The sequence below is a fragment of the Mustela lutreola genome, chromosome X (assembly GCF_030435805.1).
Source record: "Mustela lutreola isolate mMusLut2 chromosome X, mMusLut2.pri, whole genome shotgun sequence".
NCBI classification, from domain to species: Eukaryota; Metazoa; Chordata; class Mammalia; order Carnivora; family Mustelidae; genus Mustela; species Mustela lutreola.
In genome coordinates, this window is record NC_081308.1 from 115,409,184 (window position 1) to 115,436,783 (window position 27,600).

The 27,600-nt window shown below is 46.9% G+C and overlaps 1 protein-coding gene across 1 annotated transcript in view; it reads right to left on the reverse strand.

The window, feature by feature from the left end:
- Positions 1–767: 767 nt before the first annotated feature.
- Positions 768–27,600, reverse strand: part of GPC3 (glypican 3) — a 399,487-nt gene continuing 372,654 nt past the window's right edge. The window contains exon 8 of the mRNA XM_059157331.1: positions 768–1,305. Within this exon, the coding sequence (XP_059013314.1) occupies positions 1,136–1,305 (170 nt within the window). The 3' untranslated portion in view covers positions 768–1,135. The remainder of the gene's footprint in view (positions 1,306–27,600) is intronic.

Below are 27,600 nucleotides of genomic sequence, written 5' to 3' on the forward strand. Positions count from 1 at the left end.
ACATTTCTGTTGGAAAACAACAACAAAAAAACCCAAAAAACATCGTTTCTGTTGACCTGACCTGGCAAATGAGCCATATGTTAGCCATTGTAACAGTAGCAGGTTGGTTATTCCTCAGGTTCTTTGGCAGCAGCATGTCCAGAGATCAACATCAGCGCCACGATGGTTTGTAATGTTGGGTGTATAAACCCTAATTTCAATGGGAATACCAGCCTCCAATCGGCAAAGAGCTGGTGTGGCGTGTTGGTGCCAGACTGGACGCTCCAGGAGAATGGGGATACACGTGTCGAAGAAATCCACCTGTAGCTAAGAGTGGATGCAGTTGCTTCCTCTAAATCATGGCTTTCCTGATGCCCACCTTTGCAGTCTGACTCAGGGCGACTGCTGGTCCTGCCATGGCCTTGTCCCTGGAGAAGGGTGACAGACGACACGCCACATGGAGGGTTTCTCTTTGAAGGAAGTATTTTCAGCCCAATAAAGAGTAGGAAATGGAACTTTTCGAGATACCTTTTGTTCATTGGCGAGAACATGCTAACTCAAGATTTCCACATGAAGATTAGGCCATGGGAGTGTGTTGGGTGTGGGGGGGCGGTCTGACTGGGGCTCCGGTGAGGATTGATCCCCCACTGACAGGCGGGCTGGGAAGGACCTTATCGACACCTGATGGGATGGGATTTTTCCCATACTGAACAGAAAGCTAGGCAAGAGGAGGGAAAAGCACTGCATGGTCACCATACACGAGGGCTTACAAAAAAAGACCCAATGCGTTTTTATTTGAACATTTATTTATTTTTTTTTTCCAAAGAAATCCATGCAAAGGGAAAGAGAGAAAGAGAAAGGGAGACATGGTAACCATGGTCTAGCAACCAAACATAGGAAAATAATTTGGCACAACTTGAGTTTTTTTCTTTGCAAAAAGACGATCTATGCTACCACTAAAATTTACCTCCCTCAAAGACACCACTGATTTTCGAAAACACAACACACAGCTGGTCTTCTACTTGATGGCTGGAGGTATACAAGATAAAAAAATAGAAAAAAATAAGAAGGTGGCTCCCTTTATAGAGGAAGACCACGGGGGGCCGCCAGGCAACAAGGGTGCTGCCAGGCAGAATGGGCGCTGTGCACTGGGAAGTCAGTGCACCAGCAAAAAGAAGCCCACTATGTAGATGGCCAAGCTGGTGAGAACCTTCAGTGGGGAGTTGCCGTTCCCCAGGTTGTGAGAGGCTGCTATCTCGTTGTCCTTCTGATTCACGTGCTGCTTGCTTCCAGGCGCCTCGTCCACATCCAGATCATAAGCCAGTTCTGCCGAAAAGAAAAGAATCAATTGAAATTCGGGATGCCCCACAGCCTCGGGGGTCCGCTAGTCATAGCTTTTAAGTGGTCTCGACCGCTGGGGTGCCCCAGCTTTTATGGAAAGGAAGGGCTCTGGCTGAGAAGGAGCTAGGGCTGGGTGCATGGGGTGTCTGTTAGAGGAAGGAGATGGCCAGAGGGGTTCCTTCCCGAGGAGGCACCAATGGCAAGAGGTTGGCTGCTCCCCTCTGTCCTTCAGCTCCGCCCACCCACACCCCAGGGTGCAGGTCAGGAGTTCCCCACAGTCTCCCCCCAGGCCAGGCTGTGCCTGAAGGTCACTTTCACCAAATCTCACTGGTATGGAAACGTAAGGTGTTGGGTGGATGCACTCTGCGTGTGCCTTTGTGTGTCTGTGTGTCAGTGGGGACGTGGCGGGGGGAGGGGGGATGGTATAGACTCTAGTGTGCCTCTCCTGGGCCCTGTGTCCCCCAGATGTTCTCCTTGAAACCTTGCTTGAATTAGAATCGAGGATAGGGTAGTTTGCCATTGAAAGTGGTTTCATTTTTCCCAAATACTTCTTTTTTGATTTATGTTGTCTTTTCGTCCCCCACTCTACAACACACACATGTACACACACAAACACACACACACACACACACAGCAAAACTGACCTAATGCATAGGATTTAAACTGATACCAAGCAAAGACCAAGGAGAGGCCGATGGGTAAGGGCTTTCCTTCTTTGACCACCTTCCATTTATGAAATATGTTCAAGATTCTGAAAAGAAGTTCGGATGTTGGTGCTGGCCTAAGGCAAACGTCTCTCAGAAGGCACATCTGAGTAGATGGTGGTTTGTCAGGAAATCCAAGATGGCCAGCCCTGGCCCAGAGGCCAGCTTCCTTCAGCTTTGTTTGTCCAGATTTAGAACTCAGATCGACTCCCTTGGCTTTTCTAGACTCGGTTGCCAATGTTTCTATTTCAATAGCTTGGGAAGGGGGTGTGATGTGAGTGCCCTCACCAGCCAACTGTCCTGTGGCCAGCGGAGCCGGAAGGGTCCCTCAGGGACACTGAGATACAGAGCAACAGGCCCAGAGGAATGACTGGGATGCTACAGAGGGAAGGAAGGAAGGGGAAAGAAGGGCTCCTCTTACAAGGGATGAAACACGCAGTAAGTCACAGGAAGAAAGTGTGACGACTCAGCTGGCCCAGGACGCGCACACAGAGCAGGGCCTGGGACCAGGGCTGCTGGGAGGCTGGCAACGGTTAGAGCAGGCTGCAAGGTCCAAAAAGGGCTACCGTAGTTTTGGCGGCCCCCAGCAATGAGGAGGGAAAGAAATTTCCGGCCTCAACTGGAACAAGATTTTACGGTCAGCCTAAGATAATGTATCAAGGTTTTCTTAATTGCACGTGTTTGATACCTATACAGATCAACTTTTTCTCTTAGTTTACTAACTATATTTCTTAATGCATGACAGTTCATATGCCTTGTCTTTGTAGCTGATGGGTATTTCTTTTTTTTTTTTAAGATTTTATTTATTTATTTGACAGAGATCACAAGTAGGCAGAGGCAGGTGGAGAGAGAGGAGGAAGCAGAGAGCCTGATGTGGGGCTCGATCCCAGGACCCTGAGATCATGACTTGAGCTGAAGGGAGAGGCTTTAACCCACTGAGCCACCCAGGCACCCCTGTTGCTGATGGGTATTAAGGCTTTCCCTCTTTTGTCATATTTAGTACAAATTATGTTTCTATTTTGTGGTTGACTCTAGTTTTCTTTGCTGTACAAAGAAACCGTGTCCTACCTTTTAATATATATGAATCTGACTACATTTTGCTTCTCTAAAGCTGAGAAAGTTGTTCTCCCGGAGTGCCAAGAAGAATTCAAATCAGATTTTCCAGAGAACCCTCTTACTCAGGGAAAAGCGACTCGACTGACTCTAATCTGGGTTCCCTCTCCCCACAAAATAAATACACACGAAGAAAAGCAAAAGAAGAGGAGAACAAAGAGCCACGCTCTATTTGGAAGTCAGACCTCTCTCTCGGAAAGGCGAACTGCGCGCAGCGCACAAGAGAAGGCCAAGGTCAGCACAGGTTCAGGTCATGATCGGGTTTCAACCAAGTTGAGAACACATATGGCTCTAGCTGTTGAAAGCCCAGCCTTGAGTCTCGAGGCGACTTCTCAACTTCAATGTGGAGTATTTTTAGGGTTGACCTGAATGAGCGAACTCTTAGCCTTGCTTTCGGATTCCTTTTCTGGATATGCCCCTTGTCCAACGTCAAGATGAAACAACATCTATTCACGTGACCACTCAGCCCTTGTGCTATTTATCTTGCTCCTCAAATAATCCGTGAACACTGGACAGCTTCACATCCTAGAGCAGTTACGGTAAACCTAGCAGAAGCTAAGCCCAGAAGCTTCGAATCTTCTTTGCCACCAGAGACCTTGTTTTCTATTTCTGTCTCTTGGACCCTATGTTTTGGAGTTATAAAAATGATGACCAGAAAAAATATATATATATAAATAAATAAATAATGACCAGAAAAAGAAAAATGGCGACCAGGTAGAGTCCTCATCGTGGGCTGGGCATTGTGCTAAGCTATTTATATACATTATCTCATTTAATTTAACATTTCTCAGCAATGTTGCGAGGTAGGCATTATAATTCCCATTTTACCAACGAGGAAGCTCCAGCTCAGGTTCCTTTTTTGGCCCATATTTACACAGCTGGTAAGTGACAGGTCAGACTCGGAACCTCACATGAAGCTATACCGTCTTTTGAACAATTTTGCATATCAAATAAACTGTAATGATTAAGTAGTCATGGATTCTTTTCATGAAAAAAAAGTCGCCTTGATTAGTAAAATATATATTGCCAAAGAGAACTCAAGAGCATGAGAAAAGTCAGTGTTTCCACATAAAAGTGATCACATACTTGACTGAGTAGCCTTATTCCACTTTGTGCAATCCCAAAAAGAGCTCTGGGTTTGGGGACCGAGAAGGAAAATTACGTCCCTTCAATTTCCCTGAAGAAATCAGCAGTGGGCCACAATCATGGAGATTCGAGATGAAGGGGACAGCCTAGCATGACAATGAAGCATTATGACAGGCAGAAGAAATAGGGTTTGGGTCAAAAATAAATGTGGATAATATTCCTGGACAAGGGAAATATGACCCAGTTTAATTCAACAAACTTAATGGTAGCCTACAGTGTCCCAAGTTTGGAGCCGGAAGGCTGGAGAAAGACTCAGGACCTGCCTTCAGGAACCCCACATTCTGACAAGGAAAATGGACCGATAGACAAACCAACTAGATACTTGGCAGAAGGCAGTAAGGGCTCAGACAAAGGCACAAACAAAACACTATGGGGAGAGAAAAATTCCAACTAGAAGGATCTGGGAAGACTTCTCAGAACAACTGGGATACAGTCAACACCACGAAGGTTGGGTGGGACCATGGTGGAACCCAATGAGCCGAGGGTTGAGCTTGGGCAAAACCATTAATATCAGAGAGTGGAGGCAGGCCCTGGTCAGTAGAAGAAAGTAGCCTCTATGATGGGGGGAAATTGGGTGTATGCTGTTGGTGTGTGTGTGTGTGTGTGTGTGTGTTGCATGGTAGGTGATAAGAGGTAAGGCAGGAAGGACAAGTAAGGGTTAAATGATGGTAGATTGGGAATGCCAAGACTCTACTCTGTGGGCAACAGGGATCCATTGAAGGTTTTGAAGTACGAAATCTACTGATTGGTGTTTTTTTAGAAAGATCGTTGTTAAAAAGAGTTTGGAGGACAGCCCTAGGTGGGAGAGAGTTGTCAGACATCTTGTCTTGGAAAAAAACAAGCCTGTGGGAACAGTATCTGGGGATCAGCCAGTAGCAAATATGAATTTAAAAAAAAAAAACCCACAAAGGAGCTAAATCTACACCAAATCAAAACTTTCTCATTTTGCTACAAACCAGATCTATTATGGGAGTCATCTTAAACCATTCTCTTTTAAGTCATTCATATTTTTATGTTTATCAGTGATATTCCAGAACATATCTTTGCTGTATTATGTACATACTGTAAAAGGCACATAAATTGTTTCTACCTTACAGCTGATTGTCAGTGAGAGCTTTTGGGGCCAGCAAGGAGATTTTCACACAAAATCGGAAAATCGGTTTCTATTTGTTATCAGTTTGCCTAGACCCAGAGGGTAGACCCAACAATCTATACTCATTACATGCTCAGCCCTGACTCTCATTTTGCCTTCCTCAGTGCTGCACATCAGATGCTCTCTTTATATTTATTTATTTATTTATTCACATTGGAACACTCATCCCTGAAATATTTTTATCTTACGTGCAATGAGTTGGCATTAAGGTAGGCACCAGGGATATAGCTGCAGTTAAGGCAGGTATCTTGGAAGGATAGATATCAAGGAGGGTCACATAATCCAACTTCATGAAGCCCATTTCCTTAGAGTACCGATGGACACACTTATGGATGTACTGACGGACACAGTGCTGACACATAGGGAGGCCGTGCTTCTGGATCAGATGGTACCAGTTCAAGGAGACATGGCAAGAACAAGAACCCTGGGGCGCTGGGTGGCTCAGTGGTTTAAGCCTCTGCCTTCAGCTCAGGTCATGATTCCAGGGTCCTGAGATCGAGCCCTGTGTCTGGCTCCCTGCTCAGTGGGAAGTCTGCTTTCCCCTCTCTCTCTCCCTCTGTGTATGTTCTCTCTCTTTCTAGCTCTCACTCTCTCTCAAATAAATAAAATCTTTGTAAAAATTAAAAAAAAAGAAAAGTTTTTCTGAGCTGGGCAAAGCACTTTGTGGGGAACCCTCCAACCTTAGTGGAGTTCCCAGGGCAGGCTGTCCCATCCGGAGAGTCTAGAGCCCTGGACTCCAGGCCTGGCTCAGCCACTGTCTGACTAGTTCACCCTGGGCAAGTCATTTCCCTCTACTCTGGCTGCCGGTCGTCCCATCTGCCCCCATCAGGGACTACATGTCCTTCTAGTGTGAGTTCTCTCAGATTCCCAGGCTCTCGGGGCCCAGGGAGGGACGCGGTCTGTGGCAGGCTGCAATCTCCCCTTCGCTCACAGGAGTGCAGGGACTGCCCCAGCAGAACCTCCCGAAGCAAGTAGGGACAATGAGTTGCTTCCCTTGGGCTGTTCCTCAACTACCAAATTCTTGAACCTTCTTTCTTCTTGCGCTGCACTAGGTTCAGATCAAAGACACTGGTGATCAATAAATCTGCCCTGGACTGTTTGGCTTTTCTTTAAACCTTGGTGGAAAAACTTGCACTGAGGCCCGCGCTAGCAGACCTTTGGGGAGAAGTTACTGGACCCAGCGCGCATCAAGCCGGCAGGCACAGGCAGCCAATGAGAAGAGCCCGCGGGCCCTCCGAAGCCACCGGGGTCTTGGGCGCGTAACGGGATGCACGTGCTTGTCCTCTGATGGCGGGCCATCAAGGGGAGCGGGGCATTGCCACAGGGGCCTCGCCCACAGCGGCAGGCCGACCTCGAGGGCGAGCCGGCAAGGAGAGCTGGTATCATGGTACCAGGGGAGAGAAGGCTGCTGCAGAGCCAAGCATGGGGGTTTCCTCCTGCTAAGCCTGCGCCGGCGGCTGGCTTCAGTTGGCCCCTAATGCAGCAACAGAGCAACACCGCTCGCCCTGTGTTTCCCGCTTGCTGGGCACAGTTGGCTCCCAGGACGAGGATGTGTGAAACCTTCAGTACATGGCTTGGTAGGCCCCAGGGGTCGAAAGCAGGGAAGCCTCTGGAGGAATCATGTGCCTTGATCTCCACGGCTCGCTCTGCCGCCCTCAGGCGCTGCCATTCACTTCGGAGTCCCATACAGATGGCGGTTTCCGGGCCGGCCGTGTCCACACCACCAGCCGCCTGCCCCGGCCGTGTCCATACCACCGGCCGCCTGCCCCGTCAACCCCTGCTCCTCTGTGAACTTTCAGGTGTGAAATGACTCCTTGGACTTGAAAGCAGAAGAGGGTGACTTTGCTAATGACCCTGGGGTCTCTGGGAGTCTAGATTTTCTTCTTCATCGATCAGATGAAGGAGGCTGGCTGCCAGGGTGGGGGTGGGGCACTCTGAGTTTTAATTGGTCTAATGGGACTCCTCTCCAAATGGACCCATTGCACAATGTACCTTCTTTTTCTTTCTTTATTTCGTTCTTTTTTTTTTTTTTTTTTTTAAGATTTTGTTTATCTATTTGACAGAGAGACACAGTGAGAAAGGGAACACAAACAGGGGGAGAGGGAGAGGGAGAAGCAGGCTTCCCATGGAGCAGGGAGCCCGAACTGGGGCTCAAGCCCAGGACCCGGGGATCATGACCTGAGCCGAAGACAGACGCTTAATGCCTGAGCCACCCACGTGCCCCAACAATGTGCCTTCTTGACAAACAAGGGGAGCTGCCGATTTTGCAGACCGTAGATTCGGGGAAGAACCCGCCAGCCTCTTCCGGAAGAGGGCCAGGCAATGAGATGTCCACTTCATTGCCTACAGCCGGTTCCAGCCTATAAAACACCCTCTGGGCTGTAGAGCAATCACAGTGGGTTTCCCCGGGAGTATAGACATGGTCTCCTCCTACAGGCGTCTGTCGCCCAGGCCGGGCCATGTGTGTCAGCAGGGTACACTGCAGTGGGCTGGGGCTGCCTAAAGCCATGGCCTGTTTTTTCCTAAAGACAAAGAGGGGAGAGCCCTCCCCCCATCTTATACTAAAACACGCAAGGCTGTGTGATGGAGGACAAATGCACTCTCGGCGAACTCATGGTATATACACCGCACGATGTCTCACGTTTACGAGGACCTTCGGGTTCTGGCCCAGATTCTGAGAAACAGGGGCTCACTTTCACTCCTCACCGATGTCCAGGGTCCTTGGGGAGGAAGGTCTTAAAAGCACTGGAAGCATCCTTGGGTCATCTGCGCTTTGTACGCTACTCAACACTGGAAACTATGACTCATGTGTTCCTCGTGAATGACTTAAGGTAGGCTTTTCTAAGACAACTGCCTCGCTGAGAGGGGAGACCACCACAGTAACGGCCCTTACGTGGTGTTCCAATCGCTCAGTTTACGGATACAAAATGGTGGGGTGCCTGGGTGACTCTGTAGGTTAAATGTCTGACTTTAGCTCTGGTTAGAGCTTGGGGTCATGGGGTTAAGCCCCGCCTGGGGCTCCCTGCTCAGCAGGGAGTCTGCTTCTCCCTCTCCCTCTGCCCCTCCCCCCCTCCTGCTTGTGCTGTCTCTCTTTCTCTCTCTCTCCCTCTGACATAAATAAATCTTTTTTTTTTTTTTTGACATAAATAAATCTTAAGAAAAAAGAAAAAGAAAATGAATACAAAATGGTTTCCGGGGATCTAACTACGACTAATGCTTCACTATTGCATTTAGCCATTAAGAAAGGAACAAGCAAAAATATCACCTAATCCCTTTAGAAATTAAACCATTTTACTATAGAACCTTATTATAACGTGGGCCACTACTATACTTATTTAGATACATCATGAGTCAAGCCATATTCCCAGAAACAGAACAACTGTGTCCTAGAAACCCTGACAGCGGGAGTGGGTGGTGTGGGTGCCGGCCCTCCTCCACCGGCCCCAGAATTATCGCCACCTTCCACAGGAGTGTCCCGACTCCTCCTCTCATGTCTGCAGATCCTTCTCACCCAGGGCTGCCTGGCGGCTCCACGGGAATCACACCTCACCACAGCCTTCACTTCCCACGGGAGAAATGACTTCACCCTGTGGGACGGAGACACGGTGCCCCAAGCCCCAGGGGAGAAGATTCGAGAACAGGCTTAGAGAAGGCGAGGGAAGAGAACATTGTCAAGAGGGGAGGGTTCGTGTCGTCCGACGTTTATGGAGAGGTAGAGCAATGTAAGGAACCAAGAAGCTGCTACTGAAAGTGTCAACTACATTGTTACAGGAGACTCTGGAGAGAAGTTCAGTAGGGCTGCTGGGTGAGAGAACAGAGTGTCTGGAGTTGAGGAGAGAGCAGGAGCTCATATGGGTTCACGGAGTCCTGATCAGCCTTTGGAGAAACTTGAATGAGTGGAACAAAGCACTGTCACCCTGACTGTGCCCCAGAGACCGCGTCACGTTATGTCACTAGTCTGTACAACCACACCTCTTTAGAAGGTGCTTCCAGAGTGCCGACTCAAGACAGCCTTTGGAAATGCTGAATTCTTGTGATCCTTGATACACCGACAACCTCAACTAGACTCTCAGAGACTTGTGTACCAATGTCCACAGCCGATTACTCACCATGGCCAAATGGTGGAAGCAACCCAAGTGTTCATCATTGTAAGAACGGATAAACAGAATGTGGTACATCTGTACAACAGAGTATCATTCAGTCACAGAAAGGAACACAGGACTGACACATGCCACAGCATATGTAAAACTTGAGAACATGAGGCTCGGGGGCACCGGGGTGGCTCAGTCAGTTAAGCATCTGCCTTCAGCTCGGATCATGATACCGGAGTCCTGGGATTGAGCCCTGCATTGGGCTCTCTGTTCAGTGGGGAATCTGTTTCTCCCTCTACCCTTCCTCCCTACTTCTGATTTCTCTCTCTCTCTCAAATAAATAAATAAAATCTTTAAAAACAAACAAACAAACAAACAAACAAATGCGATGTTCAGTGAAAGAAACCAGTCACAAAATACCACATGGCATATGACTCCATTATATGAAATGTGCAGAACAGGTAACTTTTGGAAAGAGTGGTAATGGTTGGGTAACATTCTGAAACGTAATGATGTCCCTGAATTGTACACTTAGTGGTTTAAATGGCAGGTTTTATGTTACATACGTTTTACCGTGATTAAAAAAAAAAAAAAAACAAACAAAAAAACAAACCTATAGAAACCAAACAATAATGTCCTCTGGGGCAAATCCCAGTTCCTAAAAAAAAAAAATACTCCAGTATTATACTTTGCAGAGAGCTGCGTGAACATACCCCAGACCAAAGCATCCACCCCCACACCGCACTCCTTCAGCGCTTTGAAAGTCAAGTAGTCCAAAAGAATTAAAATGGGTGGATACTTAGACACTAGCCCAGAACTGCAAATGTGACTTCTCAGTTGGGAATGGTGGAAAGAGAGCAGTTTGGGTCAAGGATTTTAATCAGAGGCTATTTTAAGAGAAATTTTTATACAAGCTCGGGAAACGTACGTGTATTTCTGGGGCTCACACAGATGATGCTAAGCTGAAACCATATTTAAAAAACATCAGTGAACGGATACACTCTGTCTTCATTTCTTTAACAAAAACTTAATGGTTTAGATTCACAGAGCTCTGTTTACGATATAAATTTCAGGCATGACGCCACTACAGAGATATGCATCCCTGGGCTTTGAGGATATAGGAGGAAAACACAACGTGTCACTCGTTGTGGTCAAATCCGATTGCTGGTGAGATGTAGGGGAGAGTGAGGAAGGGCCTATGGTCCCTCAGAGCCCAGCCTCCAAGATCCTCAATGAAAAGCACCATGAGAGCATGTGGGGCAAGGGTTTAGATCCTCTTGGATGGGAAGACCCAGAGTGTGGTAATCTTCCACTTTTAATAAGCCATGGTGGATCTTACCAAAAAATACACCCAAGAATCAACATGTTTGCAATGTCCTGGCAATGCCCAACAGCAGAGAAAATTATAAGTACAATAACGAATGGGTCCGAATGGCTGGAGTCCCTAAAAACCACTCGGCCCGGCTATGGGAACACTGCAGGCCAGAAATCAACAGCAGGCAGGTGTCCTCATAAGTGAAAGAGGGAAAAAAGCCTCCTTAAGTTGTTCCATCTGAATTTCTTCCTCAAAAACTCTCCAAGGGTGAAACGTCTCCATCATCGTCGGTGGGATTTGGGGAATTGAGGTTACTCCTGCCTCAATTTACTTGGAAGAACACATCATCAGGTTGGCTCCGTCTTCCTACCTTCCCATCTTTGGGTCTGGATTGCCAGTACACCCCCGTTCTCACATTCACCCAGGCGATCCCGACTAGTTCTCGCTTTCCTTCAGCCCCTCTTGCCTCCCAACCCCGCCCCCCCCCCCCATAGTCCTCAGCTTCCCAGTGGAAGAAGATACTCTCTCCTCTCCAATGACCCACGGCTGTCCGGGAAGCAGGACTGTTCTAGACTGTGACCGCAGGAACAAGACAACGCCTCTTCCTAAATCACAGGTTGAATCACATCTGCCTCTTCCTCAGAATCCTTTGATGGCTCCCTGCTGGATGTGAGATCAAGTCCTATGTCCTTAGAATGGCTTTCACCAGCGGCTCCTCATGCTCTCTTGCTTTCTAGTTTCCACTGCCCATATATTTCTCCGGGCACCATATACCAGAGTCATACCATACCATCCCATTCATTGTTTGCTGTAAAAGGCAAGTTCTTGGAAATTCCCATGTCTTTCTCCATACTGTTCCCTCAGCTGGGGTGGTCTTATATGATACCTCTTCCAGGAAGCCTTCCCATCTTGCCCCTGCCAAAAAAAATCCCTTCCGTCTCTGGCTCTTTGCTGGATTGTACTTCTCGTATAGCATGTCTCAGTCTGTCTCATAGGAGACTTAGTATTTCTACACTCCTGTCCTCGGCTAGACTATGAGCTCCATCAAAGTAAGAAATAAGTCTTATTTATCCCGGGGGCTGCCACGCAGAACCTGGCAAGCACGGATGCTTACAGACATGTTTGTTGACTGAATGACTGACTGAGCCAACACATTATCTCATTCTCCTGAGAGTATAGGCAGGGGCAGGGCCACTCCCTTAGCAGATTCCCTTCCCGAAGGATCTCTCCTCCCGACCTGATGATTTTCCAAGGGGAAAAGAGTCCTGCAGAGCTGTGATGAAGACAAGACAAGGGTAGGGCGGCGGTGGGGAGGGGTGGCCCAGGCAGCAAACGGCAGGGCTCCGACCCTAACCTCTAGATTCCAAAGCCCTACTGACAACAGCCACTTCTTACCCCCATAGTCAGTTAGTTCCCTGCACTTGGGGTGCATGAGATATACAAAGATTACTTTCTTATTCCCTTTTGCTGCCTGGAATTTGATGCCTTGCTATGTAAGCAGCTGACACAAGCCGGCATTCCGTGGGCCATGCTGGGCAGGAAACAGGTTTTCTGGGGAGCAGGTTCCATTTATTTCTTACTTGGAAACTTCGCGATCGGGTTCCCATACCTTTGACCTCTGCCTTTGCACTGCCATCTACCCGCCCTGACCACACCCTGCCCTTTTCCTCGCCACTGATTCCTAAGCCTTGGGGACTGTTGGTGATTAGAACTTCAGTGCCCAGCTGTGTGACATCAAAGTAGAGCTTCGTTCGGGAAGTCCTTTGCTTGGCCATTATAGGACAAAGTAATGAGCCTTTGCTTGGCCATGATAGGACAAAGTAATGAGCCTTGCATCCCCGCCCCGACGCAGGCTGGGACCCTCACCCCTCGCAGAGCTCTGGGGGATGGCTGCCAGGAAAATACAGTTACATGCTGGCCTGGGGAGTAAACACGCTGCCTTAACCTAAAAGTTCTGTGTTTTCATTTCCCCCTCTTTCCACTTCTCTATTCACTCCTTTTTCTCTTCCCATTGCTTCTTAAACTCATTTCCTGTGTCCAATTATTCTCTCCTCTTCTGTCTAGTCCACGCTCCACTAAGCATTCTCTGCCATCTCCACTGTGATGTTTCCCATACCCTCAGGCAAGGGGCAAGGCTGGAATCTTCTGGTGGATTTTGAATCTTAAAGATGCTTTTCTGTTCCTTTCCTACTTTGAACTGAAACCTCTCACCAGGGTTCTGTTTTTCTTTAAAAGTGGTTCTAGGGGCGCCTGGGTTGGCTCAGTAGGTTAAGCCGCTGCCTTCGGCTCAGGTCATGATCTCAGGGTCCTGGGATCGAGCCCCGCATCGGGCTCTCTGCTCGGCAGGGAGCCTGCTTCCTCCTCTTCCTCTCTCTGTCTGCCTCTCTGCCTACTTGTGATCTCTCTCTGTCAAATAAATAAATAAAATCTTTTTTTTTTTTTTTAAAGATTTTATTTATTTATTTGACAGAGAGAAATCACAAGTAGATGGAGAGGCAGGCAGAGAGAGAGAGAGAGGGAAACAGGCTCCCTGCTGAGCAGAGAGCCCGATGTGGGACTCGATCCCAGGACCCTGAGATCATGACCTGAGCCGAAGGCAGCGGCTTAACCCACTGAGCCACCCAGGCGCCCAATAAATAAAATCTTTAAAAAAAAAAAAGTGGTTCTAGTATCTTCTTCCTTATTCTTATACTGTTTACCACTCTGTGCCATTTCCCCGGTCCTGCCTGATCCACCCTCCCTCCTCCCCTGTACCCGCCCACGCCCCCTCTGTAATTTCCCTTCTTCGCACTCCATACCCATGCTATTTTATTTTTATTTTAAGTCATCTCTATACCCAGTGTGGGGCTCGAACTCATGTCTCCAGGATCAAGAGTTGCATGCTCCACGGACTGAGCTGGCCGGGTGCCCACCATGCCAGTGTGGTCACTATTTCATGGCTTCATCTTTTCCTTAAGGGGAAAATGCCTTGGACTTAAATAAAGAATATTCTAACAATTTGTGCAATCTGAAAATTGCATAGCCTGTCCCGAAACAGTGAGCTCTATCTCTGGAGGTGATCTCAGAATGTGTGGACAGCCATTTGGTAGCGATATCAGTGAGGGGGTTCAAACATAGAATGACGGTGAGGTGAACAGTATCCGAACTAGTATCTGAATAGTAACTGAACTCAGGAACTGTTTCTTTTTTTTTTTTCTTTTTTTTTTTTAAAGATTTTATTTATTTATTTGACAGAGAGAAATCACAAGTAGTCGGAGAGGCAGGCAGAGAGAGAGAGAGGGAAGCAGGCTCCCTGCTGAGCAGAGAGCCCGATGTGGGACTCGATCCCAGGACCCTGAGATCATGACCTGAGCCGAAGGCAGCGGCTTAACCCACTGAGCCACCCAGGCGCCCCTCAGGAACTGTTTCTACTGAATCTTTTCCCCACCACTCTTGAACAGTTAGCGGTAACTCGCAAGTGGTAGAAGTCTTGCTCAAAGCCGCCATAGCATGGGATCACTCAGGATCCGCAGGAAGAAAAGAGGCATCAGGTGGAGAAAATTCATTTTGGGAACATGATCAGGACATAAGTTGGAAGGACCCACAGGGGAAAACAACTGAGGACAGAAAGCTGGATAATCGTCATGCAAATAGCCTGTGGGCCTTAGAACAAAGAAGGCAAGTCCAGAGGGAGGCCAGGAAAGGTAAAACGATGCCAAGTTGCCCAAACTCACAGCTATAAAGATGTAAAAAGGAAAAGGGAAAATTCTCCTACAAAAGGTGGCAGCCAGATCACTAAGCAGGAGTAGAGGAAGAAGCAGGAAGATATTAAGCCAAAATAAAAAGAAGCAGCACCGAGCAAGAAATGAGTATTTAAAAAAAAAAAAAAATATATATATATATATATATATATATATATATATATATATTTGACAGAGATCACAAGTAGGCAGAGAGTCAGGCAGAGAGAGAGAGAGAGGAGGAAGCAGGCTCCCTGCCGAGCAGAGAGCCCGATGCGAGGCTCGATCCCAAGATCCTGAGACTATGACCTGAGCCAAAGGCAGAGGCTTTAACCCACTGAGCCACCCAGGCGCCCCAAGAAATGAGTATTTTAATGAAGTAGAGTCAAGGGTGGACCCAGTTCTTTATAACTGAGAAGGGGGCAGGAATTTGGGGTAATGTCTTTACCTACCTACGGGATACACCGAATGTGCCCGTCAACTAAGACAAACGCATCCTGCTGTTGGCCAAGTGCAATGAAGGAGGAAAGCAGGAAAGCATCTGAGAAGAACCAGGTGTGGGCATAATAGAGTCATCAGAAGATGAACAATGGGTGAAAAGAGGAATGGGGATTAAGGAGAGTGTGGAAGCGTGGAATCCCTCTCTGGGACACCTGAAGCTCCTATTACCCTGGACATGAACTATACTGGAAGTAAAACCAAGATTAAAAAAGAAAAGAAAATGAATGATGGCATGTCAGAGTGAACAGGCCTTGCATGGCCAATAAAGATGCCATGTTTAAACACATCAAAATGCAATCAACAACAATAAAAGGTGGAACTGGGGCCTTAGAGCCTGGCACCCTAAACTTCTGCAAACAGATGCTAAAAAAATGATGGAAATAAACAGAGCAGGTCCTCTGCAATTATCCAAAGGGAAACAGGGACTAGGGTGGTAATATTCATTGCTTGGTGAAAAGCAAATCAAATGCAAGGTAGTTTCTGGCACTGGGAGAGGGTGGCAGAGAATCAGGATGTGGCATCAGTCTCTTTAATGTGGCATTAGTCTCTTGTGACTCCTGTCATTTTATCTCATGGGGGCTTTCCCAGCCAGTTAGGAAGAGGAGAGTAGACTGGAAAGTTCTCCCTTGGAGTCATAGGCTGCTCCAAACGAAATTCCCATGCATTGTTTTGTTGTGTTCTCTCTGTCTCTCCTTTTTTTTCTTTTTCAACAACTTTATTGAGGTACGGTTTAAATACTATACATTCACCCATTTCAAATTCATTTCCAGCGAACAATTTATTCAATGATTTTCAGTGAATTTAGCAAGGTGTGCAAACCGACATCCTAATTCCATTTCTGAGCATTTTCATCAGCCCAATAAGATCCCTTATGCCAGGTTACAGCTGAACCTTCGATGGAGTCTTTTCCCTTTGAGTTCTCTTCCAGCGTCCAATACCACTGGCCACTCTCTATTTTGAAGCTTGGCCTCCCCTTAGTTTCAGATTCCCCTCCGTGCAGGCTGTCCTCTGCCTCTAGGGACCATTCTCAAATTCCTCTGAGAATCCCTGAAGCTGTTTTTCTTAAAGATGGGTGTTCTCTCTCATCTCTTCCTTGGCCCTTCGCTCTTCTTGCTTTATGCGTCTTCCCGAATGTTCTCTTCAGTGCCCCTGGCTTTGTATCACTCAGGAGGATCCCCAAATCTCTCTCTTTCTCGGACATCTCCCTGGAGAGCTAACTGCTCCCAGGCCATTTCTACCTAGACTGCTCTCCGGCAACTCAGACCCAACAAGCCACCAATGATGTGGCATTTCTAGTCTCTCAAGTGTCCAACTCCTGTCCTCCCCACCCCACCCTCTCCCCTCTTCCCCTCCTGGTTTGGTGATTTCTTCTTACTGGCCCTCCGGTTGCCTAAGCCCCAAACAGGCAGGGCTTCCTAATTCCTCCTCCTTTTTCACCCTCTGGGTCTAATTAATGAGGCACCTGTTAAGTTCTCTGTCCTCACAACTTGGTGAATTCTCTCCCTGTGCATTGCCATTGGACTGCTTAGATTAGGCTTGCATTATCTCTCACCTGGGCCAGCAGCCTCCCAGTTTTGTCCCCATGCAAACCATGCTCCTGCACAGTTGATAGGGTCCTTTTATTTTGTTAATTTTTAAGCTACTCAACACATGAATGCATTCTTGAAGCTAAAGGTTCAAACAACACCTGAGTCTATAGAGCAACAAAGAAAGCCCTCCACCCTTTCCACCTCCCAGCCAACAACTCCCCAGGGGCAGTGACTGGTAAATAAAGAAATACTGGTACTTTCCATGCATATGTATATGCTCCAATCTCTCGGAAATCTTTGTATATTAATGCACATAGAATGGTCCCATTCTTTTAACCACTGCAAGAAATTCCGTAGTATGCATTATCATCATTAGCTGTTTCCCCACTGAAAGGCATTCTGTTTGCGCCTCACTCCTTTCCGACCGAACAACGCTGCAGTGGGCATCCTCTGACACACACTTGGATACGTGGTGTATTTCCAGAAGGTCTATTCCTAGGAGAAAGCTGGCGTGTAGGCATGGAGACTGTATGGGAGCGAACTTGCAGGGCACTACGACAGAAGGCGGGAAAGACTGGCTGGAGAAGATTCGAGAGAAAGGAGATGAATGAATTTTTCTTAAAAAGATAACGGAGGGGTGCCTGGCTGGCTCTGTTCATGAACCCAGGGTCCTGGTATAGAGTCCTATGTCGGTCTCTCTGCTCAGCAGGGAGCCTACTTCTCTCTCTCTCTCTCTCTCTCTCTCTCTCTGCCTGCCTCTCTGCCTGCTTGTGATCTCTGCCTGTCAAATAAATAAATAAAATCTTAAAAAAAAAAGATAACGTAGAGGCTATTGAGATATAGGATGGTATTAGGAAATCTTTGGGGAAAAAAATCATCTTAGAATGTGATCACCCGAATGCAACAGCTATTAAAAAAAAAAAAAAAAAAAAAGACCTGATTCATTTAAAACAAACTATGCCTTTCCAAGCTATGACAAATCTGGCTGGGCACGAGGGCCATGAAGACAAGCTATAAGTCCAGTAACCCACGGGTGAATGCGAGTTGGCAATGGAACGCGTTCATCACGAAAACCGGTTATTACCTTGAACTACAGAAACTGAACTACAGAAACATCTTCCTGTTGCTTTTCATTTTGCTTTTCCCGATTTTAGGTGGATGTTGAGAAAACGTCTCAGAGAAGGGAATCCAGAGAAAATAGGTCTTTTGATGAATTGCTACAGAAAAGATATTTATCTGTTGCTGATGTGGGAAACAGAGGCAGAAGAAAAGCTATTAAATTTCCTTACTAACTAGAGCCCGCTGACAAGTCCTTGAAACAGGCAGAGTGACATTCCTTGAGGGACTCAACTGCCTCTACCTTAATACTCTGCTAAGGGCAAAAGGCAATCCTAGCCTGACCACCCCCCACCCCAGCCCAGGATCCTGTAAGTCTGCTTTAACATATAAACATTCCTTTGGAAAGTTCCTTTATCTCTAAACCCTCCAAGATACATGCTGGCAATCATTCCCCAAGCATATGGCTCACTGATATACATCTGAAGGGTCTCATGACTAAGGTTTTATTCGATGGTAATAAATGACCTTTTCTCAACAACAGCTAGCCCCGTCAAGGTGCTGGAAATCTTGCTTCCAAAATTCCTTAGAGACTTACGATATCCCTAAGCCCCTCCCAACTTGGAAGTACATAATGGACCACTCCTCACAGCCCCCAACCCCGGGGGAGCAGCAGCAGCAACTCCTTCTGCCCAGGGGTCCTGTCCTCGTGATTTAATGTGCTTTAATAAACCACCATTTTGCACCAAAGATATCTCAAGAATTCTTTCTTGGTCATTGGCTCCGGACTCCACCCCACTGAACCTCACTTATATTCTAAAACTTCAGCAGTGACATGTGATTCACTTCCAAAAGTAGTGACATTTCGGTCCCAAGATCCAGTTGGCCGAGATTTTTTAATGCTGCAATAAGTTCATCGCTCAGCCAGACAAGCCCACAACCACGTACGCAGCAAAGCAACAACGGAAAGGGAAAATCAAAATGAGCAAACTGTAATTAGGTATGCAATGTCCCCAGAGAAAGCAATTTGCTAAAGGGATTAGCACCATTAAAGATGCATTCTCCTTAAATAGAGCTTGTTTTCTTCAATTGATTTGTCCCAATCAGGTCTCCCCATGTTCCTGCAAAAATTCTGTTGTCTGCTTCATGTCTCTGCTGAGAGATTAGAGGAAGTAAATTGAGCTTCTCCCGTCACTATGATTTCCTCCCAAATGGAAGAAGTATTAACAGAGGGCCATAGAGACAGATTACAGTTTAGGTCACCCCAGGGAGAGATCCAAAGCCCCCTTTTGACTAACAACAAGGTAAGTTAATCCTCAAATCTTTCTCCTTCGCATTAAGCCTAAGACCAAGTTTAGGAGGCCTCCTTTTCAACCTGATTTTTGTTGGTTTCATCTTTCTCATGCCCCAGCTGCCAGGCGGGCGGGCAGGCAGATGGACAGGCGGACAGGCGGACAAGCAGCAGCACTCAGAGGATGAGGGGCCTGGACCACAGACTCCAGCAGCGTTCAACACCGGCCAGTCTCCCTCTGCCTTTTACCTCCCTTTGTTCTCTTTTCTCTATAGCTTCCTTCCCTGAGACCTCCTGGAACCTTGCCCTTTCCAGGGTAGCTTTGTGTGTGTGGTGGAGGGAAAGAGCGTTGAAATGGATCCGATTCTGGGTCCTCGTCTTTGCGACCACGACCTGAGTCCTTCCGAGGCTGTTCGGTTTAACTGTGTTCTCACAAGTAAGGCCTGGGAGTGGAGGTGGCTGCCACGGGAGTGGGGAATGGGAGGGTCTGGGTGAAGCCTGGTGCGGTCAATGTCATGCATCAGTGAAACACTCGGGCGAGGGCTAGGAACATTTATTGATGTCCCAGGCCCCAGGCAGGCCAGTGGAGACAGGAGAAGACCCCAAGTCTGCCCTCGATGAGCTCTCTGTGCTATTGGGAGGATGAGATGGTTGTACCAAAACAACAACAACAACAAAAACCAGAAAAAACTTGTATCCAGGTTGGAATGGGAGCAGTGAGGAGCGCCCCAAGAGAGGCTTGAACCAAGTGCAGGGGCAACTCAGAGCAAGAGGGGAGGGTGTTGAGGGCTGTGAGCAGGGGAATCTGGGGAAGCGGGATCCACGGTCCTTTACTGCTGGGCCTGTAAGCAGAGAACACGGTTGTCACTGCTTCTCCAGTGCGGTAAGAGGTATGATGTGACTTATAAACCATCATGGGCTCCACAAGCATGGTGTTTTTGTTCTTTGGGAACACCATGACTGCTAGACCTTTCTCAGAAGAAACGTTGCTCAGGAACCCAAGTAAACCTCTCGTGCTTTCACACGGCCCCCCAACTCTCTTTTTACATCCATGCTCCCATGCTCTGTCTCTCATCTTTATTGTCTGGAGACCCAAAGTGTTCAGGGAAGGATTTTAGTCGGTGACTGACAGGAAATACAAGTCAGTCACCCAGGGGCCTCCCGTGCAGAAGGAGTGGGTCGCCGGCCATGCCCCCTTACGTGCGGGTTGGGGTTCCCGGCGCAGGACTAGGGCGACCACAGCCACGCCCGCCTGGCCCGTGTTCCGTGTATCTGAGCACGGGCACGGTAGGGTGCAGCTGCTCTTCAAATGAAACCCTAAACCCTTTCAAACCCTCGGCAATCTTTCTACTTTCCCAGCTTGCAAGGCTCTGAAGATTTCCCTCTGTACATTTTTTCCAGCATGACGCGAGATGCTGGTTAGTCAAGAGCGATTTAGGAGAATGTCTTTTCAATGGAGACTCCTTCAAAACAGAGTTCCTTTTCCCCCTGGGGTTTTTGCCATTAACTATCTGTCAGGTTATTTGCACATTTTATGAACTGCAGAGTGACTGGATTCCCACTTAAAAACACACAAACAAACTTGGATGGGTTACTGTGCCAGTCCCGATAATTGAAAGGAACACAATTAAAAGCCAGACAGAGATAGGGAAGGAGGTCAGGTGCCATGTGATAAGAAACTAACAAATCTTGTGTCTCACATCCTTATTTTCTCGTATCCCTGCTGAAAGAAAGATACGAGAATTTACTTTGACAATGCCGGACAGGTCTGACTGAGGAAGTAAATACATACACTACTTTCCAAAGAGTTTTTGAGGGAGAGGCCCTACTGAGCTAGCCGTGATGGCCCTTCACCTCCCCCCCCCCCCGCCCCACCCAGCGCCTATTCTAAAATATCCACTCACCTTGGGTGAGAAGCACGTCCACTCCCGGTACTGGAGTTATGGGAAGGTTTCTCATCTAGTAGCTTGGTAAACAGAGGCTATCAGCTTGAATTACTGAAATTAGCAAGGCTAATGCCATGTCACTATTCAAAACTCTGCCAATTTGGAATTTCTTAATGGCCTCAGGAGAGGGAGTCTTTCTATATCCTACAATCTCTCTCCATTCTTACCTAAATTCCTTCTCATAGATGTTATGAATGGCCTGTTTTGTAGCCAACACAAACTTTGTCCAGTAAAATAATGTAAGGAACTCAGAATGAAAAGAGATTAGCTGTTCCTGGCTCCTGTGATTTTAAAGCAGAAATAACTTTGGCTTCTACTGATTCATAGACAAAGCTTGAAATGCAAAGCATGCTCAACTCGAGATTCAGCATGAAAAGGACCTTAAAATATGCCCAAGTGCAAGTAATGGACTTATTAAAGGGAAGAAAAGAGCTACTTTCACACACTCCCAAGCTCTTTAGTTCTGTCATATCAGTAATCTTGCTTAAGAATTTCATTCTATTTACATTTCTTCTCCCTTGAAATATCCTCAGGACTCATATGGCGTCAAATATTGAAGCTTGTAAGACGTTAATTTCTTTATGTTAATTAAGGGGAAAGCATGTAAAGTGGAACTCTGAGCCCTTGCAACCGTTTCAATAGGAATTAAAAAATCAGTTCAGGGGTTTTAATTGAACACCTGATCATTTGTCATCACAGATATTTGGGGAAGCCAAGTTCAAGTGTCTTCTTTGGACTCTTTTTGGCAGTGTTCCAGAGCAAGTGCATTTCCCCATTAGGGAATTCAGGGTTTATAGCTGATGACAGGACTCATGTGGCATCAAATACTGAAGTCTGTAAGACCTTAGCCTGGAGGTTTTCAAGCCACAGTACATAAAGCACAGAGCTCTAAAATACACACATGCACCCACACAGAGGCTTTCTGTTTCAACTTTCAGAGAACTCAAAAAGAATGGAAATCGTGCCTGAAAAACTTTGGGGCATCTTGGGATATTTGTAGGATATCAAACAGGCACGGGAGTCCCGAGAACCTTCCCCAGCAGCATTCAAGAGAGTAGAGAGTGTCGTTCAGCTCCTCGGAGAGATAGGAAATTCTAGTCTTGACTGTCCCAAGATGCAGAATAAATTCACTCATGCCTGTGCCTCAGTGTCTACCTGCGGTGTCGTTAATGTATTAAAGTAGGACTTAGATGGAATTTGCACAGGCAGATCCATTTTGATTAGACATCAGTCTGTTTCCATAGGCTTAGTTAGAACCCCAGAACCACATGCGGGTGTCAGGATCCCCGAAAAGGCAGCAGGAGTGACTGAGTGTCCCAGGTTTCTAACCCTCTTTCTCTCACCTCCATTGGACCAGACCCGCATGTGGCCACACTCCTTTAAATATGAGCTTTTGTTTGCTAATCTGCAAAATGGGCACAATACCACCGCCTTCACAGGACTGTAGAGGGAATGAAGAGATACTGCATGCATCCCAGTTTGTGGACCAAAGAGAGGGAAAGGGTTGGGAACGAGAAGGAAGAAAAGGGACAACAAAATCTGTCTCTGTCTCTGAAAAGGAGTAGGGGAGAATTATGCAAGGCTGAGTTTGGGTGTGTTTAAACTTTGTTCAGGAACCAATACATGAAGGTGGGCTACAAGATTCCAAAACCCCTGGAGGGAGAAAAAGCAAGCTGGCCATCTAATGCTAGGGACAGAAGACAAAAGAGCTGTTTTTGTTGAACTTAATTTCCTTTTTTAGAAAGTCAGTCCTATTGATTTGTGTCTAGATAGCCTGAGTTTGAATATGCACAGTTGCTTGTAGTTAACATGAAAAAGGTTAAAAACATTCTGGTGGTGGCAGCCTGGGAGACCCAGCCGGTTGAGCACCCAACTCTTGGTTTCCGCTCAGTTTGTGATCTCAAGGTTGTGAGACACTGAGCCTCGTGTTGGGCCCCGCGCTCGGTGAGGAGTCCGCTTGAATTTCTCTCTCCCTCTCCCTCTGTTCCTCCCCCCGATGCTTACTTGCTCTCTCTTTCTCTGGAATAAATAAATCTTAAAAAAAAAATTCTTTCAGATTCTGCTCAAATGGGAAAATAAAGAGCCAGTTACAGATCATAGTTAAAACTAAAGATATGAAATTTCTTTATTTATTTAAGTCATCTCTACACCCCAGGTGGGGCTCAAACTCATGACCCCGAGATCAAGAGTCACACACTCTACCTACCAAGCCAGTTGGGTGCCCCAAAACAAAATGTTTCCTTATATAAAGTTCCAGGAAGTATTTTTTAATGCCAGATCCTAGATTTTCAGATATAAATCAAGTTGCTACTCCTTACAGTTTCGTTATTCATAATAAATGAAAACTAGATCACTGGGCATATTTGAAATAACAAAGTTCAAATACTTGCATTTTCTTTTTGAGGCAGTTCAGTCTCCTTGGCTCTTCATTCTCTGATAAAGTTTCCCTAAATTTGGTTCCTCCATAGCCAGGACCCCAGGGTCCAGGCATCAGGGAGGATTGCATTCACACTCAACCCAGCTTTCTATCTCCACTGTGCACACCCAGACTATTTCCACAGATGAGGTGTTCCTCTGCCTTGGACCTCTGTCAAGGGACTGGCCAACCATTTCCCACTCCCAGGCTGCTTCTTGGAGAAGAGTGTGCTAGAGAGATTAGGCCAATTCCAGATTATGGATTCTTTTTCTTTAAAAAAAAAAAAGAGATTTTATTTATTTATTTGACAGGGAGATAGAGAAAGAGAGAAAGAGAGAGCACGCGAGGGAACACAAGCAGGGGGAGTGGGAGTGGGAGAGGGAGAAGTAGGTACCCGCTGAGCAGGGAGCCTGATGTGGGACTCCATCCCAGGACGCTGGGATTATGACCCAAGCCAAAGGCAGACGCTTAACCACTGAGCCACCCAGGTGCCCCCCAGATTATGGATGCATAACCTAGTAGAGCAATTAAGGAGATGAGAGGGATGGTAGGATCAAGTCCGGGATTTGGGCCTACCCTCTGGTGACCTGCCCCTGTTACTTTGGTCTGTTCCCATTTATCAACCTTGAACTCTGCTCTCAGCCCATCAGCTTCTTAGGAGAGACGGGTCCACAGAAGTAACTAGGATCTGTACACACCGAGAAATTTGATAGACACATTGCTATTAATGCCTCCTTCTACCTGGGGCAAAATTGAGAAGACAAGTGTATCTTAGCTCCCGTCTTCACCTGACTGGCCCTGTGCCCTTCCTCATCCTCTGAAGAGACTGGGTGACTTCATGCTATTCCTAGCTGATTGGAGCAACCTTCCTGGGCTGGCGCTGCCCAACCAGTACCTGTTTCTCTCAACATGGCCTTCCCAAAGCCCTGGGTTTTGTTGAAGTGGCAACAGACAGCCATGGGCAAACCAGAGAATCTCATGCCTTTCCAGGGCTTCACATCATACAGTGCACCGTCCCAGAGTACAAAATAGACCTGAGAGGGAAGTAGAGTGTTTACCAATAAAGATCCCAGCCCAGGAGCTGGATGACATAGCAGCCGATACCAGCTTTACTACATCTCAACTCTGTTTTCTGGCAAGTGATGTAACTTCTCTGAGCCCTAGTTACCTCATCTATAAAACAGGGTTGCTGTGAGGAGATGCAAAAGCTTTCAGCATGGTATCTGGCATGCAGTAGGCATCTAATAAATGTAGGCATTCCATGAAAAGGTGGACAGGGATGGAAGAGTCCCAACCTCCCTAGGCCCTCAAGGTGTAAAAGGCCTTTCAAAATCATAGGTCCTTAACTGTGCATGTCAGTGGGTTCAAGCTCTAGGGACCTTTAATTCTGGTACTGATTTTCATCTTTCTAAGGTAACAATTTACAAACTCATTTTCCTCTTGGTGCTTCGTTTGGCAGATCCAACACAAATATGCTAATAACACAAACCACAAGAAGAATGGAAGATGAACAATCAATAGAACCACTATGAAAATATCAGGCAGATGCTCTTCTTTCGACTGGTTCAAAGTTGCTAAGTCTTCATGCTGATGTCTCCTTTTTCAACAAATATGTTGCTGCAGATGGTTTATATCCTTTCCATTAAACTGTGGGATTTCACATGTATGGGCGGTGCTAGGCAAAGATGCAGAAACTGTCCCATCTTTAATACCCTGCTATAGAATAGTCAGGCTTTCCAGCACCCACTGCCCCATGTTCTTCTCAGCTAAACCCCATGTTCCGCTCCTGACCCCCGACAGTAGCCTTGTAGGGACAAATAAAAGCAGACCTTAGGAGTTGTCAGATCACTGCTCTGAAGTCCCTAGTGCCTCACTGCTGTTTGTAGGATTAAATCCAAACTCTTGGATTCTTTTGGGCCTTCCTTCCCCGTAAAGAGCAGGCACTGCCATACCTAGCTTCTTTATCCTCACTGTGCTAGGCGCAAAGAAGGTACTCAGTATAAATCTGAGAGTTGAGCTGAAAGGCCAGGCTGAACTGAATTCCCTCCCTCTGAGCACCTTCTCTTCATGCCTTCCACCTTCCCAAGTTAATGGTGATGAGGGAAGCCTCCCGCACCATCAGTAGGGCCTTGACACTCATACCCTCTGAATGCAATGAACCAGGGAGGAACTTGGGAAACGTGGAAGGTCACCATGAATGCTGGTTAAATAGCTCATCCCCAAGGGACTTGTAACTCTGGAGCCCTTAACAGATTTATGCTTTTTGGTTGAGCTGAGCCATGAAATGATTTGAGGTAAGAAGGAAAAAGAATTCCTGAGAGTGTAAGAAAGATAGCGATCTCAATGCAAATCCAAGCTCTACCCCTCGCTGACAGTAAGATGCTGGGAAAGTCACTTTATTTCTGTTAGCCCTGATTCTGTCATCTCTCAAGTGAGCATGAGGACCTGCCCCTCAAGGCTGCTGAGGGTGTTAAATGACAGCACTGATGCTAAGACCCTCACAGAAGACCTGCTATCAGCGGCATCTCAATAAATACTTGTTGATCAGAACTGGAAGAGTGTTTAATTTTTCCAAACAAAGCAGGCCCACAACTGGACCAGCTACAAAGCTTTCTTTTTAATCACAAAGAGCTTACCAGACTCTGTCAGAACACTCCCAATGTGCAATGCTGGCCCAGTGGATTCTTCTGAAGGCTGCCAACTTCTTGGATAACATTGTGTCTTCTAGTAAGATGGATGGGCCATTTGTCTAGAGTACAGGTGCCAGGAGAGGGAGTGATGGATTCAGGTGTATAGTTCTGGAATTGTTACCTACTCCCAGACACCAGCAGAGTGACCCTTCTACGGAGAGGACACATGAAGCCTGACCTAAACGCAGGCACTTCTGTTCACTGCACGTGGCACTGGGGCTTGTTTGGGCTTTCCAATTTTTAATGATAATGATAATAATAATAATTAAAAATAATACTCCCAACATGGTGGTGATACAGAAATTATACATGGACTGGTACCGCTACTTTCGAAATCCTCAGCTGTGCTGCAACTAACCGAAGAAACCTACCAAGACCACGTGGAGTATCAGATTGAATGTAACATACACGGATAGCTACAGGTGTCCCATGCAAGTAAAATATTCACCAGTTCATTTATGCTGGGGAAGGTGAGCTGGCTCTAGGCCAAAACATGGTCTCAGATCTCTTCCTCCTACAGAGTGGGCCTCATCTCTTCAACTTCACCTCCCCTCCCACGTCAGACACACAGAGTCCAAGGAGGCAATTCCGCTGTACCCTGTGATCTGGCTCAACCCTGGCTTCCAAGCCAGAGAAAAAGATTTGTTCAAGCTAATGAATGATTAACAAACCGCAAAACCTTAAAGTGTGCCCAGATGCCAATTGCTCCCAAGTAGAGACAGGGAAGATAGAATAAAACTAAAAATGGAATCTTCCCCTTGTCTTCACCTACTTTCCAACCTCAGTGACTCCTAAGCAGGAGTTGTCTCGAGTCAGAAAGGCAGAGGAAGGCCAATGAGTATTTCCCCAACACTACTCCAACACTGATGTCAACAGAAGGATGTAAGGAAAGTTTCCTTGTCTGGCAAGTACTTTCCATTTGGACAAATACTTTGTGAATTCTTACTGCACACAAGGCCATGGGCAGAACTCTTAAGTTTCCTCTTTCTTTCTTTCTTTCTTTCTTTCTCTCCTCCCTCCTTGCTTGCTTTCCTCCTTTCTTCCTTTCTCTTTTTCTTTTTTTGTTTCTTAAGATTTTACTTATTTGACAGAGAGAGAGAGAGAGAGAGCACAAACAGGGAGAGCTGCAGGCAGAGGGAAAAGCAGGCTCCCTGCAGAGCAGGGACTCTGACTCGGGACTTGATCCCAGGACCCAGGGATCATGACCTGAGCCGAAGACAGATGCTTAACCGACTGAGCCACCCAGGCGCCCCAGAAGGCTGAGTTTCCCAGGTGAACCCTGTTTTTCCCATCCTGGTGTGATCGTGAGTGAGGGGGATGCATATGGCACCAAGACACAGTGTTGCATGTCCAGTCTGTCTCACCCACTAGACCTTTCCCATGGCTCCAAGAAAAGTGAAAAACACAGACTAAATGCCCTGAACACTTAAAAATTACAGCCAAATGTCTGGGTGTGCTCAAATCACACCCCACTGGGACAGCATCCTGCAATTCTGAGAACACAGTAGAGAGTTGCACATTTTGCCTGGGAAGGAGCAGACTCACATTCTCCTTGGCAGTCAGACCAATGATCCATAGCAGAGACCTTCCAGTTAGTTGAGTTCTCTGAC